Genomic DNA, 15707 nt, shown 5'->3' on the forward strand with positions numbered 1-15707 from the left:
AGTTACTTTCAAAGGCCTGTATGTTCTACATCTTTAAAAAACCTCTCATCCATCCCTTCCCCTCTATTTAGGGTGACTGCATGTCCCTGTTGTCCAAGGCAATCTTGATTTATGGCTGTTGTCCCGCCTTAAGTATGAACAGTACTCCTTTTTGCTCAACAAAGTGTCCAGGATGGACAACAAATGCTGTCCATTTCCCTCCCTTCCCATCACCACAACTCACTTCAAGCCCTCCTTGAGTCCTGCCTGGATGGTAGGTGTAGTGGGCAGTAGTAGTTGCCCAGCTGTCTTCTCTCTCATCCACTTAAAAAAATTACCTCAGTGCCAACTCTGTACCAGACCCAATGTTGGCACCAGGTTGGGCTTCCCTGTAAGGCTGTGCACTGTGCACACAAGAAGCAAGTGAGGCTGAAATCCAACCCTCCCTTCACCTGCTAGGCCATGTGTTTTGGTGCAGGCTTGGTTCTCCTTCCAGGAGGAAGAAGAGACTTCTTGGCACAAAGGCACCATCTACTTGCCAAGTCTGGCACCCTCTGTGCTGCATTTGCCCTGGGGGGGGAGCTTTTTCTAATTTATATAAACACACTACAAAGGCTAAAGGTCGCCCCTACTGTGTAGAAATTACACTCTTTCTTCAAGTCTGTCCCTATTTGAATCCATTCCTGTCTTCTGTACTGACCTTCCTACACTGCAAACCTGATCTTGCCTCTCCCCTGAATCTTTCAACAGCTCACTGTCCTCTATAAGCTCCAGTCCAAAGTCGTGGGCTTGCTGTGCAAAACCCTTGGTCATCCCATTTCTGCCTTCTCTCCAGAATCATTTCTCCCCAGTTCTCCCCATACACACCTTGCTTCAGCTATGCTGGACTTTTTTCAGTTGTGGGGATGTGACAAAGTCCTTTCCACTGGCTTTAACCTTTTCATGTGTGGTTTATCTGGGCTGGGATCATCATCCGCCCCCATCCCACCACCTGACAATCTACTTACTGATGATGATGATGGAGGAAGAGGGAGAGGAGAAGAAAATGAAATGATGATCAAGATGATGAAAAACTATCATAACAGACTGTTAAATAGAACAACTTTTACTGTGCCTGGAAATGGACCTCGGATCCACAACCCAAAGCTGCAGATGCTACGTGTTCCCACATTCTAAAAAAGAGCCACCAAGAACCGGAGCAGAATGCTTCCCAGAGCTAAATGGCCTACAACAATCAACCCTATCCAGCACACTCACCCCTACTCTATATAAGCAGGTTGGGGGCGAGTGAGAGCCTAGTGGAAGACACGGGAGGGTTCTCCTCCCCTTCGTGCCTGCCCCCTCCCACCCAAAGAAGCCAAGTGAGGGGGAAGCAGCCAACATACCTGTGGTGTTTGCAAAAATGGGAGACAAATAGTCCCTTTTCCAGTTAGATGTCTGCTGGGGAGGCAGGGCACAGAGGGACACAGCAGGCAGGCCACATGGCACCCTCAGCCTCCCACAGATGCCATCGAAGTTTGCTGGCCTGGGAAGTCTTGGAGATGCCCCACCGAGAAGGGTGTTTGCCAGGTACATAGACCCATTGGCAAAGGTTTTGGGAGTGTGCTATGGGTTGGGGTGGGGGCATGTTGAGCTGAAATAGAATAGTAAAGAAGGAGCTGGGGGGCAAATCTCTCATGTGCCATTGCCCTTCATCCAAAGGCCACCAGGAACACACCCGTAGTCAAATACATTGGCTTTCTTACTCATTGTAGCAGGAGAGAATGGGCTGCATTCTGCGGAGTTCCCACAGTTAAGAGGGTGCTAGAAAGAACCTATTACAGGATTTGGACTTTGGTTGAGTAATTTTGGGGAAGGTCTAGGAAGCAGGAGTTCACTCTGGATGGAACAATTCTTTTTTTTTTTTTTAAGATTTTATTTATTTATTCGACAGAGATAGAGAAAGCCAGCGAGAGAGGGAACATAAGCAGGGGGAGTGGGAGAGGAAGAAGCAGGCTCATAGCGGAGGAGCCTGATGTGGGGCTCGATCCCATAACGCCGGGATCACGCCCTGAGCCGAAGGCAGACGCTTAACCGCTGTGCCACCCAGGCGCCCCTGGATGGAACAATTCTATGATTATCTCAATAACTCTTACCTATAGGGAAGGCATACTCTAGTAATAGAAATAATTGGTAAAGCAGCAGTCTTTTTTTTTTTTCCAAGTTTTTATTTAGGTAAAGTAGCAGTCTCCTCTAGCAAGGGAAGGGGCACTTAGTATTATAGACAGCACCTGGTCTGAAGTAGGGAGAGGATCTTGCCCTTAGAGTCCTCAGAGGAAACCAACCCTTCCAGCACCTTGATCTGGGGCTTCGAGACTCCAGAACTGTGCAAAAATACATTTCTGTTGTTTAAGCTGCCTCATCTGTGGTATTTTATTACGGCAGCCTTGCAAACTAATACAGATGTGGAACAAGTAAAGAGATTGAATTAGTAACAAAACACAGTCCATGAAGAAAAGCTGGGGCCCAGATGACTTCACTGGTGAAATCTAAACATCTGAAGAAAAATTAATACCAATTCTTCAGAAACTTCAAAAAAAGAAAAAAAAAAGATGAGAGAATACCTCCTAACTCACCGTCACCCTGATACCAAAACCAAAGACAACAAAGAAAACTGTGGTCCAATATCACCAATGAATGCAGATGCCAAAACCCCGCAACAGCGTATCAGCAGACCAAACCCAGAAACATATAAAAAGGAATATACATCATGACTAAATGGGATTTTATCCAAAAAAGGAATATACATCATGACCGAATGGGATTTTATCCCAGACATGCAAGTTTGGTTTAACGTTCAAAAATCAAGTAATGTACTATGCCACATGAACAGAATAAAACACATCTTTATTGATCTTCTCAACAGATGCAAAAAAGGCATTTGACAATTCAAAAGTTAAAATTCCAACTCTTGGTGATAAAAGCACTCAACAAAATGGAGGATAGAAAAGAATTTCCTCAACCTGATACGACCATCTATGAAACACTCACAGGTAACATTATCCTTAGTGGTGAAAGACTGAAAGCATTCTTTCTAAGGTTAAGGTCAGGAGCAAGACAAGGACGCCCACTCTCACCACTGGTATTCCACATTACACTGGAGGTTCTACCCAGGACAAGGCAAGATAAATAAATAAATGGCATCAAGATTAAATGGAAGAAGTATAAAACTCAATTTGTGAATGACATAATCCTTTTTCCACACCCAGGCTTTTCATCTCACCAGAACTAAAACTGAATAGGTGACAATATCTTCTTTCTTGGAAGCAAGGAGTTGTCAAGCTTGTCAAGGCTCCATTTTCCTGCCATTTCTCCTTCCTCTGAATAACCACATCTGTTGCCATTTTCAGGTGCTCCTCATTGGAGATATCTCACAGCCCCAGCGCCCCCTTCAGTGACGAGAATGCCGCTGCTCTTCTGCTTCCTGGTCAGTGAGGGCCCCCAAAGGGACTCTACAGTCCCACATGCTTGCATTCTTACTGCTGGCTTTGATGCAGGGTTTCAAAACACCATACAGCTGCTCTCAGTGTTCCTATGCACCCCCCCCAAATGTGTGGAGCCTGAGGGGTTCATCTGGCTGTACACCCACCTGGGAGCTACCTTGATAAGCACCTTTACTGACTGTCTTCCCTTTCTGCCCACTCCCACCCCCCACCCAAGCCCTGTCCAACTGGTGTGTCCTTATGTGCCCTCTCAAGTAAACTACTGCACTGAAATCCTTGTTCTCAGCTGTGGGGAAGCTAAAACCACGACAGATAGTCAAAGCGGGTCATCATCACCTTAGCGGAACTTGACCAGTGAGTTCATAACGTTGCAGCAGAATAGGAAATACCAGAGTGCGCTCTGCATTTGTTTCAATTTGGGACTCTATACTGGGTCATGTAAACTCTGTCTCACAGTGGGACAAAGGAAAAGTCCCAGGACAGAGTTTTAGGAAAACTCTGCTCCAAAGACTTTTCATTGTATGACCTTTTAAAGAGAAGTGTCACTTTCCGGAATATCTAAGGAGAGGTCGAAAAGCAGTGCTAGGTTTTCTGGATAGAAGCATGCTTGGTTTTTTTATTTCCCGAATAAATTTTGTGATTGTATAATTTTCAAAAAAGTTTGCAGGAATCCTAGTAGGGCTGATGAGAGTGACATCTGTATGTTGCTGGTGGCATCGTGAACCTCACACCGTGAGTTAGCAATCCTATAAAACCTTGGATTTATGCCTAAGAAAAAAGAACTCTGAAGAACTAAGAGGTGACATGCACAATGATGCACATGGCAGTGTTGTATGTTCAATAAAAATGGAAAGAATTTAAATGTCTGGATAGGAGGGAATTGAAGGGCCTCCTCGCAGAAAAAGAGGCCCTAAGGGTAAGTCTGCTGAGCACTTTACAGAAAGAGGGAGGAGGAACTGTCAGTGGTTTATATCAAAAACCTCATGGGATGACGGGTGAAAATGGCTTCAGGGGCCTCAGTGGCAACCCAGCTGTGCCCTGTTCTCTGGAGAGGTTTGATGGAGATCCAGCACTGTTTAGAAGGAACCCAAGGCAATGAAACAGCTCTCTCGTGAATTCAGTACTCACACTTAAAACTTGCCTTGGCATAAGAGAGCACAGGGGGAGGAGTCAATTATGAAGTTGCAGAAAAGAGGAGTGGTTGGCAATGATTTGTCCTCTTAGCCCGGCACCCAAGACCACACCGGGCCTGTGGCCAACCGGGACACAAATCCCCATCTGGGGTTTTAAACACGAATTGTTCCTAAAAGAGTAATCAGTACTTAGATCTCCCAGGCCCACGGGGAATTTAATAGATTAAACACGGGGTCGTCTCAAAGTCCTTGTTGTTAAGAAGTATAAACATCTTGGCTGGGAAAGGGGCCGTCCCTGCGGGCGACCCCGAGGAACTGGGGAGCAGTCCCCCAGGTGAAGGGCAGGGGCGCGAACAGAGCGGGTGGGGTGCGTGGGGAGGCAGCAGGCGAGCGAACCCATCCCGAAACCCAGCGCCCCAGGGCTGCGAGGATGCCCCACCCCGCCGGCAGGGGCGCGCTGGAGCCCGGCGGTCCCGGGAGGCGCGGTCGGGGCGGGGCAGCTGAGCTCTCACCGCCCCGGGGTGTGGTTCCCGGGCCGGACCGGGCGGGGCGCCGAGTTTAAAGCTCGGGGCAGCGGGACCCAACTCACTCGCGCTCCTGCCGCCTCCGCGCCCAGCCATGGAGCGGCAGCAGCTGAGTGTCCTGCTCCTCGGCGCCGCCGGGTTGCTGCTCCTGCTCCTGCCCCTCTCCTCTTCCTCCTCTTCGGACGCCTGCGGCCCCTGCGAGCCGGCCGCCTGCCCGCCCCTGCCCCCGCGGGGCTGCCCGCTGGGCGAGACCCGCGACGCCTGCGGCTGCTGCCCGGTGTGCGCCCGAGGCGAGGGCGAGCCGTGCGGGGGCGGCGGCGCCGGCAGGGGGCACTGCGCGCCGGGCATGGAGTGCGTGAAGAGCCGCAAGAGGCGGAAGGGTAAAGCCGGGGCAGCAGCCGGCGGCCCGGTGGTGAGCGGCGTGTGCGTGTGCAAGAGCCGCTACCCGGTGTGCGGCAGTGACGGCATCACCTACCCCAGCGGGTGCCAGCTGCGCGCCGCCAGCCTGCGGGCCGAGAGCCGCGGGGAGAAGGCCATCACCCAGGTCAGCAAGGGCACCTGCGAGCAAGGTGGGCACGAGCGCTTTTCCTTCCAACCCCAACCCCGCGGCCGCGCGCCCCCTGGCGGATCAGACCCGACAGGGCGTCCGCAGTCCGGGTAGGACCCCTGTGGGCATCCCGGGAAAGGGATGTGAGGGGAGGAGTTGGCAGCTACTGGGAGGCATGGAGACGCCTCCTCTTCTCTTTTTTTGGTGGTTTTATTTTGAAAGCTTGTTGCTTGCGCCAAGAAGTGAGGACTGGCGGGCGAGTGTATATATAGAAAACATTTTCCGATACCACAGACTCCCCCATCCCAAAGGCTTACCCAGGTCAGTTTAACAGCTGGCAAGTTGATTGGCAAAAGCTGCCCCCACTCTTTTGGAAACCCAGAGATGTCATTTTCTCGTCTTTCTTTCTTGGCTTGGGTGGATAGGTAAAAGTGAAGTCAAGAGATGAGGGAAAGAGTTTGACGATGAAGTACAAAGTAAGGACTTTCAGAGAAGTTATTTGTCCTACGTCTAATTGGCTAGACTGTAGGAATTTTAAAAATTGGATTTCATGGTTTCTTAATATCAGAGAAAGTAATTCACTTACTGGAAATTAAAGAGTCTCAAGCAATAACCTAGCTAATTATTTGTGGGCAAAAAGTATAAACTCTTTGAAGAATGTTTTTATGATGTAGTTTATATTGTGAACCTTATGACTATTTTATTTTTCTTGTCCCATTTTTGTGCAATTCGTCCCCAGGATGCACTGTTCAGCAGCAAAGCCTTTGAGGTTCTGTTTGATCGTTTATTTTATTCCAGACAGGTCCAAACTTGCCATAAATGAAAGGGGAAAATAAGTAAGAGTCTGGACTTGTAAGGGAAAAGAAACCTCACAGATTTTAACTCTGTCTGAAATAACATTTTCCGTAAGCTGTAATTTCAAGGGAAAGTTAGAGATCCAACCTTGGCAGTCCCTCTCCCGGCCCCAGCCAATGTAGAAAAAGGGAGGGAAGCATTTCTCTTGAAACGACAGAAGCAGTTGCTTCTTTAAGCACAGCCCAGACTTTCTCCACACTTTCCAAATAATTTTTTTTTTAGAGCTTTTCCCAGAAGTCCATACTCTGATAGGTCGTATGTCACTAATTTCAGAGTTCACTACTGAAAGGCTTAAATCGTGTAAACTTACTGTTGACTGTTTAGATTATTGTCACCTTAAACTTAGAAAATCACAACCCAAAATAATTCACAGACTTTTCCAACAGAAACAGTCATTTGTTCTTGTGGATCTAATTCATCTGTCATTTCCTGAAAAGAGAAATGTGTGCAGTTTAAAAACTCATTCCAAATACTGAGATTTTTTTTTTCTTATAAACATTCCAAGGGGAATTTTTCCCCATAGTCTTTCCAAATCACTGGTACTTGGTTATCAGAGCAGAAGGTTAACTGGGTGATTGTTTAAGCATTGTTGCCAATTCTAGTCTATAGCTGGTTTTATCCCTTTTTCTTCCCTGTTATGTGGGTCTCTAAACACACAGCGGGATTATAAAATCTTGGGATGGACAGTCCTATAGAACTAGTCCTATCACCTCATTGCCACGTACACCCGGTTCCTCAGCATCTTTCCAGACTGCAAACCCCATGAAGATACAGACCTGGTTTTTCTTTCTGTTTGGGAAAATGTTAAGGGAAATAACATCTAAAACTGGAAACCTTGACATAAATTAGCCTTTTCTTCCCAATCTAAATTTAGAGATATGGGGTCTAGTGCCTGGGACCATTTATAAGAGATTGCCAGAGAAAGCAGAAAAGAGTGTGAGGTCTACCAGTGTACTTTTCTACAACAGAGACAAATGGGGCTAAAACCAGATCTCCTAATAGATTTCTCCTGACGTGGAGGGGTTTTGACCATGACAGAGGCAAACCTGACAGAGTGCCATTTATTTCTGTGCCATTTAGTACTGGGGCTCTGCAGAGAATAGGAAATGCATTTTCTAGGTTCTTCCAGCCATTTCTACCCTGAGAAGAAACTTGTTATGCTTCCTCAGGTATTGAGAGGAAGGGGGCATTTCTGTTCATCTTGTTAACCTGCATTTAGTGAGCATGTAGCACGGGTCTGCACTGTGCTGGGTGTTCCGTAGCCAAGGATCTGGTGCTAGCACAAACAGATCTGGTCTTGTTGATTAAGAAAGTATCCATTCAGGGGCACCTGGGTGGCATAGCGGTTAAGCGTCTGCCCGGCTCAGGGCGTGAACCCGGCATTATGGGATCGAGCCCCAGATCAGGCTCCTCTGCTATGAGCCTGCTTCTTCCTCTCCCACTCCCCCTGCTTGTGTTCCCCTCTCTCGCTGGCTATCTCTATCGAATAAATAAATAAAGTTAAAAAGAAAAAAGAAAAAAAAAGAAAGTATCCATTCAGGTTGCAATCTCACCTCCCTAAGTGCTTTTCTTGGAGCCCTGGAGACATTCCCAATCCTCCCCTTCTTTTCTGAGATCATCACTTACCTACCATCTGGAGAAAGATCTTGATCTGCTTGTTTTCTGTATCTGTGGTAAGAGGCAAAGCCATCTTCTCGAAAATATGTCCAAAAGGTAATGAGCTAATCATCTCAAACCTTGGAACTGTCATCATGAATTTAGTGCCATTAGATCTTATTGAGGTCTCTGACGTCATGAGTAAGTGGAAGAGGGGATTTGACAGTTCAGCTTAATAAAAAGTTATAGACGTGCTGAGATCTATAATAAAATCACACAGTTGGAAGAGAATATGGTGCTCCTTTATTCTGGTTCTTGGTTAACACCTTTTGTTCATGGTTTGTTCATGGTCCTTTAAATTTGAACTTCTTGGCGATTCCATTTCAGGCACCTTGGGTCTCTGTGTTTAATACTTTTAGGACCAAGTTCAAAGTACCTAGCAGGGTGTACAAGGCTCTTTACTATAACTATATTATTTTGGCCTCTTCTTTCCAACCCCCTTATAGTCCAGTCACAGTAAGTGTTGCTGTTTGCTGTTGTTTGCAATCACACCCTCACTATCTTTCCACCCTTTGAACTCCAGGCCTTCAAGAATCGGCCCATGTCCCTTTCTCTGAAGCTCCTGAATGCCCCCCACCCTGCTCCATTTACCCTCTACCCCCATAATGATGTCATTGTCCTCCTTTGGTTCTTTGTAGGCTTCCAGCCATTTTTCAACAATATCTATTGCACACATACTGTGGATATGTAAGCAGGAGGCATTCTAGCAGATCAGTAAGACACGGAACACTAGGGCCAGACTCCCAGGTGTGCATCTTAACCCTGCCCCTTTCCTTAGGCAAGTCACTTGACCTCTTGGGACCAGGTTTCCTCGCCTGTAATAAAAGGATTATAATCCTACCTGTCTCAGAGTTGCTGTTAAGATTCAGTATTGTGGAGATGATCCATAGAAAGCACTCCATAAATATTTATTGTTGTTATGGAACTTGAAAGTAAGCTCCATGAGGAAAGGGAATTTTTGCTTCCTGATCTGTGCCTACATCAGTGCCTGGCACTGGTAGCTGCTTTAGACACACGTTGAAAGAATATATGGATTTGCCAGGCGTTCTTCTAGTCTCAGGGCAAGCAGCCTTGAATAAAATAAACAAGATCCCTTTCTCATGGCTTCTACTGTAAGCTTTCAACAGAAACATTTTCATTTAATAGCAGGTGCTGTGAAGAATGTACAACAGGGCAATGGGATGGAGGCTAGGGACGGAGGAGCAGTATCAAGTGAGGCTGGGCCAAGCATGCAGAGGGTCCATGTGAGGATTTCGGCCAAGGGACCAGAATTCCCGAGGGAAGCACAAGCTCTGCTGGTTAGTATAGCCTCCCCGTTGTCTCCAAAGGGCTCTTTGAATGTCTGTCTTCCCCAGTAGACGAGGAGCATACAAAAAGAGGGACTCTATCTTATAATTATTTACAAATACATTGGCTGGCAATTAGTTGGACACTTGGTAAATACTTGCTGATTAAACAAAGGAATCCATGGAAGAAAGGGCCTTCCCATTTGGAAATGCAGGCTATGGACTCTCCTACCTGTCTGTCCTCTTTTTTTCCTTGTGTATTCTGCCTTCCTGAAGTCTAGGCCAAGGAATACATCTGACCATTGACTCATCTTCCTTCCAATGCTATCCCTGAACTCTAACATTAGGTGGTCACTTTTCTCCCCAAATCCCAACATTTCTTCATCCTCTTTTTGGTAAGAATTAGGTTCAGAGCTGCAGAAACTGTTCTGTGAATGGAAAAAGCTTCAGTAAAAGATTTTGGTTTTCAGAAACTCCTTTCATTTGATGGATTTTAAACATTTGCTCTTTGAGAAGCTCATTTTAGGTTATCAACATAAAAACGAGCCTATCATTTAAATGCCCATGTTGTATTACTATCCACCAATGAGTTACAAACTTGTGATATGTGATTTATAATACATATATATGTGATCTTACCCTGTTTCTTCAGTGAAGCTCCTAAAGCCCTTGGAATTTCCTAAGTGTGGATGGTGATGGGGTATCTTTTGCTGTGTTAATGAGAGACTTTGGGACAGAGGAGGGGGCTGGTTGCCTGCCAGTGGAACCAACCACCTGATTGTTGGGTGGGAACTTTCAGGCCCACCCCCCACCTCCTGGGAGGGGAGATGGGCTGGAGACCAATCATTGTCATCGAATCGTTAAATCATGCTTATGTTATGAAGCCTCCACAAATACCCAGAAGGATGGGTTCAGAGAGCTTCTGGGTTGGTGAACATTGGAGGTGCTGGGAGAGTGGCACTCCCGGACAGGGCATGGAAGCTCTATCCGTACCCCTTTCCCCGTTCCTTGCCCTACACAGCTCTTCTGTCTGGCTCTCCTGAGTTGTATCCTTTTGTAATAAACTGGTAGTTTTGTAAGTAAAACGTTTCTTTGAGTTCTGTGAGCCACTGTAGCAAATTAATTGAACCTAAGGAGGGAGTGGTTGGAACCTCCCATCTGTGGCCAGTCAGAAGCATAGGTGTCAAACTGGACTTGGGATGGGCATCTGAAGGGCGGGGGTGCAGTCTGGTGAGACTGAGCTGTGCAAGCTATCAGTCTCTCAGGTAGTGTCAGAAAAGGACATCCAGCTGGTGTCAAAGACTTGCTTGGTGGCATGGAAAAGACACGTTGCAACTGGTGTCAGAATTGTAGAACTTTACTGAAAGCTGAAACAGGGATTTGAAAAATAAATGAAATTATTAATGGTCTGGTTTACCTCCAGGGATGGGGGGAATGGAAGTCCAGGCAATACTTGTTAAACTAACACAGTTATACTATAAGATGGTCATGGAGCCCAGAGGAGGGGGATCCTTCACCCAGATTTGGGGAAAAAAAAAAAAGAGAGAGAGAGAGAGAGAGAGAGAGCCAGGAATGACTTCTGATAGAATAAGGTCCTGAGACAGGAATGTGAAGGAATTGGCTGGAGCAGAGCTAGCATGGGAGTTGGAATGGACTTAGAAGGGAGATGAGATGACTATTAGCAGCAGAAGCACTAGCACGTGGTTCCGCGGGGCTGCCTTGCAGAGAGAAAGCAAAGGTGGCAACTGGACACTTGACAGAGCTCAGTGATGGAGGGAGTTTAGCTGCGTCGAAGTTTAGAGGCGATCACAAGAGCAGTGGGACCTAGAGAGTGATAGGACTGGATTTATGCTTTTTAGAAATCTGTGTTGGCCACCCTTAGAATGGATTGGCAAGGGGCAAACTGCGGTCAGACTCCCATTAAGAAGCTGTTATAGTAATCCCGGTGAGGGGTGCAAGACCTTAAGTTTCTCAGATCTTAGAAGCGTTGTTAAATCCAGGTTCCTAACCTGCCGGGCAAGCTGTGTGTTCTTGGGGAGAGAGGAGCCCATTGTGCTGTGCTTTTTGTCTTATAATGACTCCTTACAAAGTGTCCTCTCATCACTTGCTCATTAGCCAGCCCTGCTCTGGAATTACGGCCACTTGCTCATTTCAGGAAGCTCTTCCTTTCTCTCCATTCCTCTCTCTGCGTCCCAAACAGACACAGAAAAAGTCACATCCCAAAAAGTCTACCCCAGCTTTTAAGATTTTTCTGGCCTCATTTGCCTTTCTTGAGCACAGAAACTTCAGGACTTTGGCTCATTCTTATTTTACCTAGTTTTAATCACCACATTTCAGGGAAGATTTGAAAACCCGTAGAAGCTTTAGAATAGATAGTAGGCCGCCTTGGAAAAGGGTCTTAAAGGACTAAGATTCTTCTCGAGGAAAGTAATCCAAAGAAAAAGTTAATGTTTCTTCATGGTTGGGAATGAGTTATTAAACAGAAGGTGCCTGACCTTCTGTTCTACAATTCCTCAGGAGATGGAATTAAAGGGCCTGGAATTAAGTAACCATGAGGCACATTTAGATTACACAGCGGGAAGAACTGGCTCTTAAAAAAACAACTGTGGGATACCGTAACATCCTCCTGTGGGAGTCCAGAGAATTTGTCTGAAAGATTCCCTTGTGGAGAGCTGAGAGAGAACCCAAGTGAGGAGGGGAAGCATGTGGAAGGGGCTGCAAAAAGTTTTAGAATCTTTGCTACTCTAGACCTCTGAGATGGAATGATTCAGCTAAGCAGGCAGCTACTGACACCGCTAAATCTGATTTCCATCCTTCCCCTAGAGCCTGCCCTCTGGGTTTACTGCAGACTCGGCTTCTACAAGAAGCTGCCTTATAAGGCTCTCCTTGGGTAGTTTAGTGACAACACTCTTGGATGGAGCCCAAGGCCAGCCAGCCTTCCTTCATTCTAAATCCCTCCCCACTGCGAATAAGATTATGGTGCTTCCTTTACCTCAAGCTACCCACAAATGATCTCACCTCATCTGTGTTTCTAATTCGAAGCCTCTTGTTTTCAGCAGCTATTAAGAAGGAACCCTGCATTGTCATCAAAAGAACTTTTAAGCCAGGGAGCCTATGAATGGAAACTTTTTTTGTAATTTACTGTTAGAAAGATTCGAGGCAGAAGACTTGTGAATGTATAAATGAATGTCAGCTTATTTTAGGCAGTTCTAAAGATTTACCCATGAGACCTTTACTCTTCGGGAAGGTGGGTGGGAGGGACTAGACATGTCTAAGGAAAGCTTTCCCGAGGCTGTTCTGGGTGGGTTTTTCAGGTCGATAAGTCCCACCACCCCACTACCCCACAAAGCCTACAAAGGAAAGTGAAGAGGTCAGGAGAAGAAAGCCAGGGTTGGTCATGGGGGGCATGGGTGGGGGGTGTTCTTGTTTTTGTTTAGTTTTTACTTCGCATTGATGTATTAAATAGTTTAAGTCTTTTATCTCAAGTTGGGTTAATGGCAGAATGATCTGGCGCCTTTGAAAAAGCTAATGTGTTGAATTGACTTTACCATTCTACAGCGGAGGGCGGGGTGCCCTGCATGCGGAACAGCTGGAGCGAGCGCGAGGCCCGCCTCCCTTAGTGCCTCCGTGGGTTCCCCGGGAGAGGAGCTGGGCGGAACGGGCTGGGCCCCAAAGCAGGCTGAGGTTGCAGAGAAGTTCTGTCTGAAAGTACGTGTGGTTCAGACCTGGCGACACAGACGGAGTAACCCCGTGCTGACAGAGCCGCCGCGTTCATAAGGCGTGAAGTCACTTACTGACAGTGAGAGTGCCAAGGACCAGCCCGCGTATTCCAAGTAGAGCTTATATGAAAAAGCAACACCCTCAGAACCGCAGGATGACCCATTTAATAAGTGAAGGACGGTGTCGTGTACCTGCTTCCCAGGATTAGTGCGGAGCTCAAACCGTGGAACGGGTGTGAAGTCACTGCACAGTGCACAGCGCCCAATCAGTGCAGAGTCATTCTTGACGGTAATTGGGCGAGAACTCTACATGGTACCTTGTAGGTAGTGAGAATCACGGATGTTTGCGGGTCATTTACGGGTAACTGAGGGCTGCTGTGGCTGTTTGCTGCTTTGCTGCTCACGGCAACCTTGGCGTGAGAGGGACGTAGCCCAGATTCCAAATAAGGAAACTGCAGGTCCGCCATCCACACGGCCAGTAATCGGGCGTTTCTGGTGTGTAAATCTAGGTATTCTCCAGCTTGCTGTTCAAAGTGTGGCACCCAGACCCATAGCCTCAGCTCTCTGCACTCTCTTTCTCTTCTGTAAACCGAAAATTATTTCAAAATAAACAGTTTAAAACAAGCGTCAAGGGGCGCCTGGCTGGCTTAGTGGGTGGAGCACGCGGGCCTCTTGATCTCTGGGCTGTCAGTTCGAGCCCCACGTTGCGTGTAGAGATTACTCAAAAACAAAATCTTAAAAAAAACAAAAACAAGACAACGCTTTGGTGTGGAAAAAGTTTTAAGAATACCTTAACGAATTTATCTTCAATTTTCTCTTTGACGAATTGATGGCGTATAGATGATACATTCCTGTGTAAAGAGCTCTAAAAGAGCTCTTTCAATGAGCATAAAACAAATTTGTTATAACAAAGGTACTATCTTTGTTTACTCAGCTTTTTGTGGTAATGGGATGCACCGTATAATAAATGTCCAATTATACTCAGTGAAGGATGGTATTTCTTAAATGAATGTATCTGAGGGGGCCCTATACAGATACCTGAGCTCCGTCTAGGGTCAGTCCTTCCCGGGCCAGGTGGGGAAGTCTCCTCCGTTGCAACCAAGAGGCTTTTGAAAGGCTAGTGTGCTGGGAGCAGCTGGCCTGAATATTTTCCCAAGCAGGACCTCTCCGGCCATAACGTGTGTGTGCGCGCGCGCGTGCGCGCGTGTGTGTGCGTGTGTGTGCGCGTGCACTGTTTGATCACTTGCCAGGCTTGCTGGTAACTCCAAGTAGGGTGAAGGAGAAAAATCCACTAAGATCACTGTCAACACACTCCAGGGTTCCCTTTCACCTGAAGTTGTAACTCAGTGCTGACTGAGCCCTGCCCCCCCTTCCCCGCGCCCCCCCCCCCCCCCGCACCGCTCTGGCATCGATTTTCCCAGCTGGGATACTCATATTTACTCCACATCGAAGCTGTGATTCATTGTAGGGCTGCTCTGTTTAGGGATTGAAGCATATTTCTGTCCGTCAGGTGATGACTTGCAAAAGGAGACTCCTTGTCGGGGTGTGAGAACTCAAGCATAATCCATTTTGACTGAGAGAAAAAGAGAGAGCACTTTAATATTCTAACAGGCAGAAATGCAGCTGACTTCAATCACCCTGTCCTTTCATGTTGTTGTTCTTGAAGAAGGGACGTCTCCAGCTTTTTTGGAGGCTGTCTTTTCCCTGAGTGAGAAAGGCTCAAAGACATTTCATTTACATCACGGCAGATAAGCCGGCCAGCGGTCAAGTGGTTGAATGGGGAAAGCTTAGCTCTAACATCTGTTCTGCTCTCTTCTGGTCTGACCCCAAGCAAGGGAGAAAATGTTATCAAGAAATAGATCTCCTGGAACATTCAGAAGGTTTTGAAAGAGACCACACAGAAATGAGGCTTTCAGAATTTGTCTGGGTTGCCCGAGCCTGCCGGATGCAAAGCCTGCTCCTTCTCCATGGGAGCTTTCAGAACTTTGTGCTCAGGGAACAGAAATCCGAAAGTGAATTTCAGTGGCAGCTGCAGCAATTACCCTGCAGCCCTGGCTTCCGAAGGACCCCCCTCGGGAAGCTGGGAAGCCGTGCAGCATGTGACCGAGAATGAAATGCTTAGGCAGCAGCGCCACTCCCAGTTAGAGGAGGCGAGGGGAGGGAATTCATGCAGCGAGGCTGCTTATTAGAGATGCCCAGCCCAGCTGGAGAGGGCAGGCTGGGGCAGAGAGCAAGAAGCTGCCCAAGTTTTGACAGGCTAGCGCTTCGGAGCCAGAGGCCCCTCTCTGCTCCGGTGTGTCTCAGATCAGAGCTGCAGAGAGGCAGGAGAAGCTGATGCAGCTTGGCTCTTTCTGCACCACCAAGCCTTTGGATCGCTAGAAGATAACTGTCAGGGCCGGGGCAGGCCTGTTGGGACCCAGTTGTGATGTGGGAATGTAAGCGGCCCCTCCCTCATTCCTGCCTCCTTGGAGGCCTCTTTTTTTTCACTCGCTCTGCCTGGCCTGTTCTTGCATGCTGCCCTTTTCT

The 15707-nt window shown here is 47.3% G+C and overlaps 1 protein-coding gene and 1 long non-coding RNA gene across 2 annotated transcripts in view; both read left to right on the forward strand.

Moving 5' to 3' along the window:
- The first annotated feature begins 5171 nt into the window (after positions 1 to 5171).
- IGFBP7 (insulin like growth factor binding protein 7) overlaps positions 5172 to 15707 on the forward strand; it is a 69862-nt gene continuing 59326 nt past the window's right edge. The window contains exon 1 of the mRNA XM_045815977.2: positions 5172 to 5687. Coding sequence (XP_045671933.1) covers positions 5213 to 5687 — 475 coding nt within the window. The 5' untranslated portion in view covers positions 5172 to 5212. The remainder of the gene's footprint in view (positions 5688 to 15707) is intronic.
- LOC148109567 (uncharacterized) overlaps positions 5694 to 15707 on the forward strand; it is a 35052-nt gene continuing 25038 nt past the window's right edge. Inside the window, exon 1 of the long non-coding RNA XR_015725461.1 lies at positions 5694 to 15616. This is a non-coding gene — a long non-coding RNA (uncharacterized LOC148109567). The remainder of the gene's footprint in view (positions 15617 to 15707) is intronic.

The sequence above is a fragment of the Ursus americanus genome, chromosome 8, assembly GCF_024610735.1.
Source record: "Ursus americanus isolate L20-20 chromosome 8, mUrsAme1.1.p, whole genome shotgun sequence".
In the NCBI taxonomy this organism is placed as follows: Eukaryota; Metazoa; Chordata; class Mammalia; order Carnivora; family Ursidae; genus Ursus; species Ursus americanus.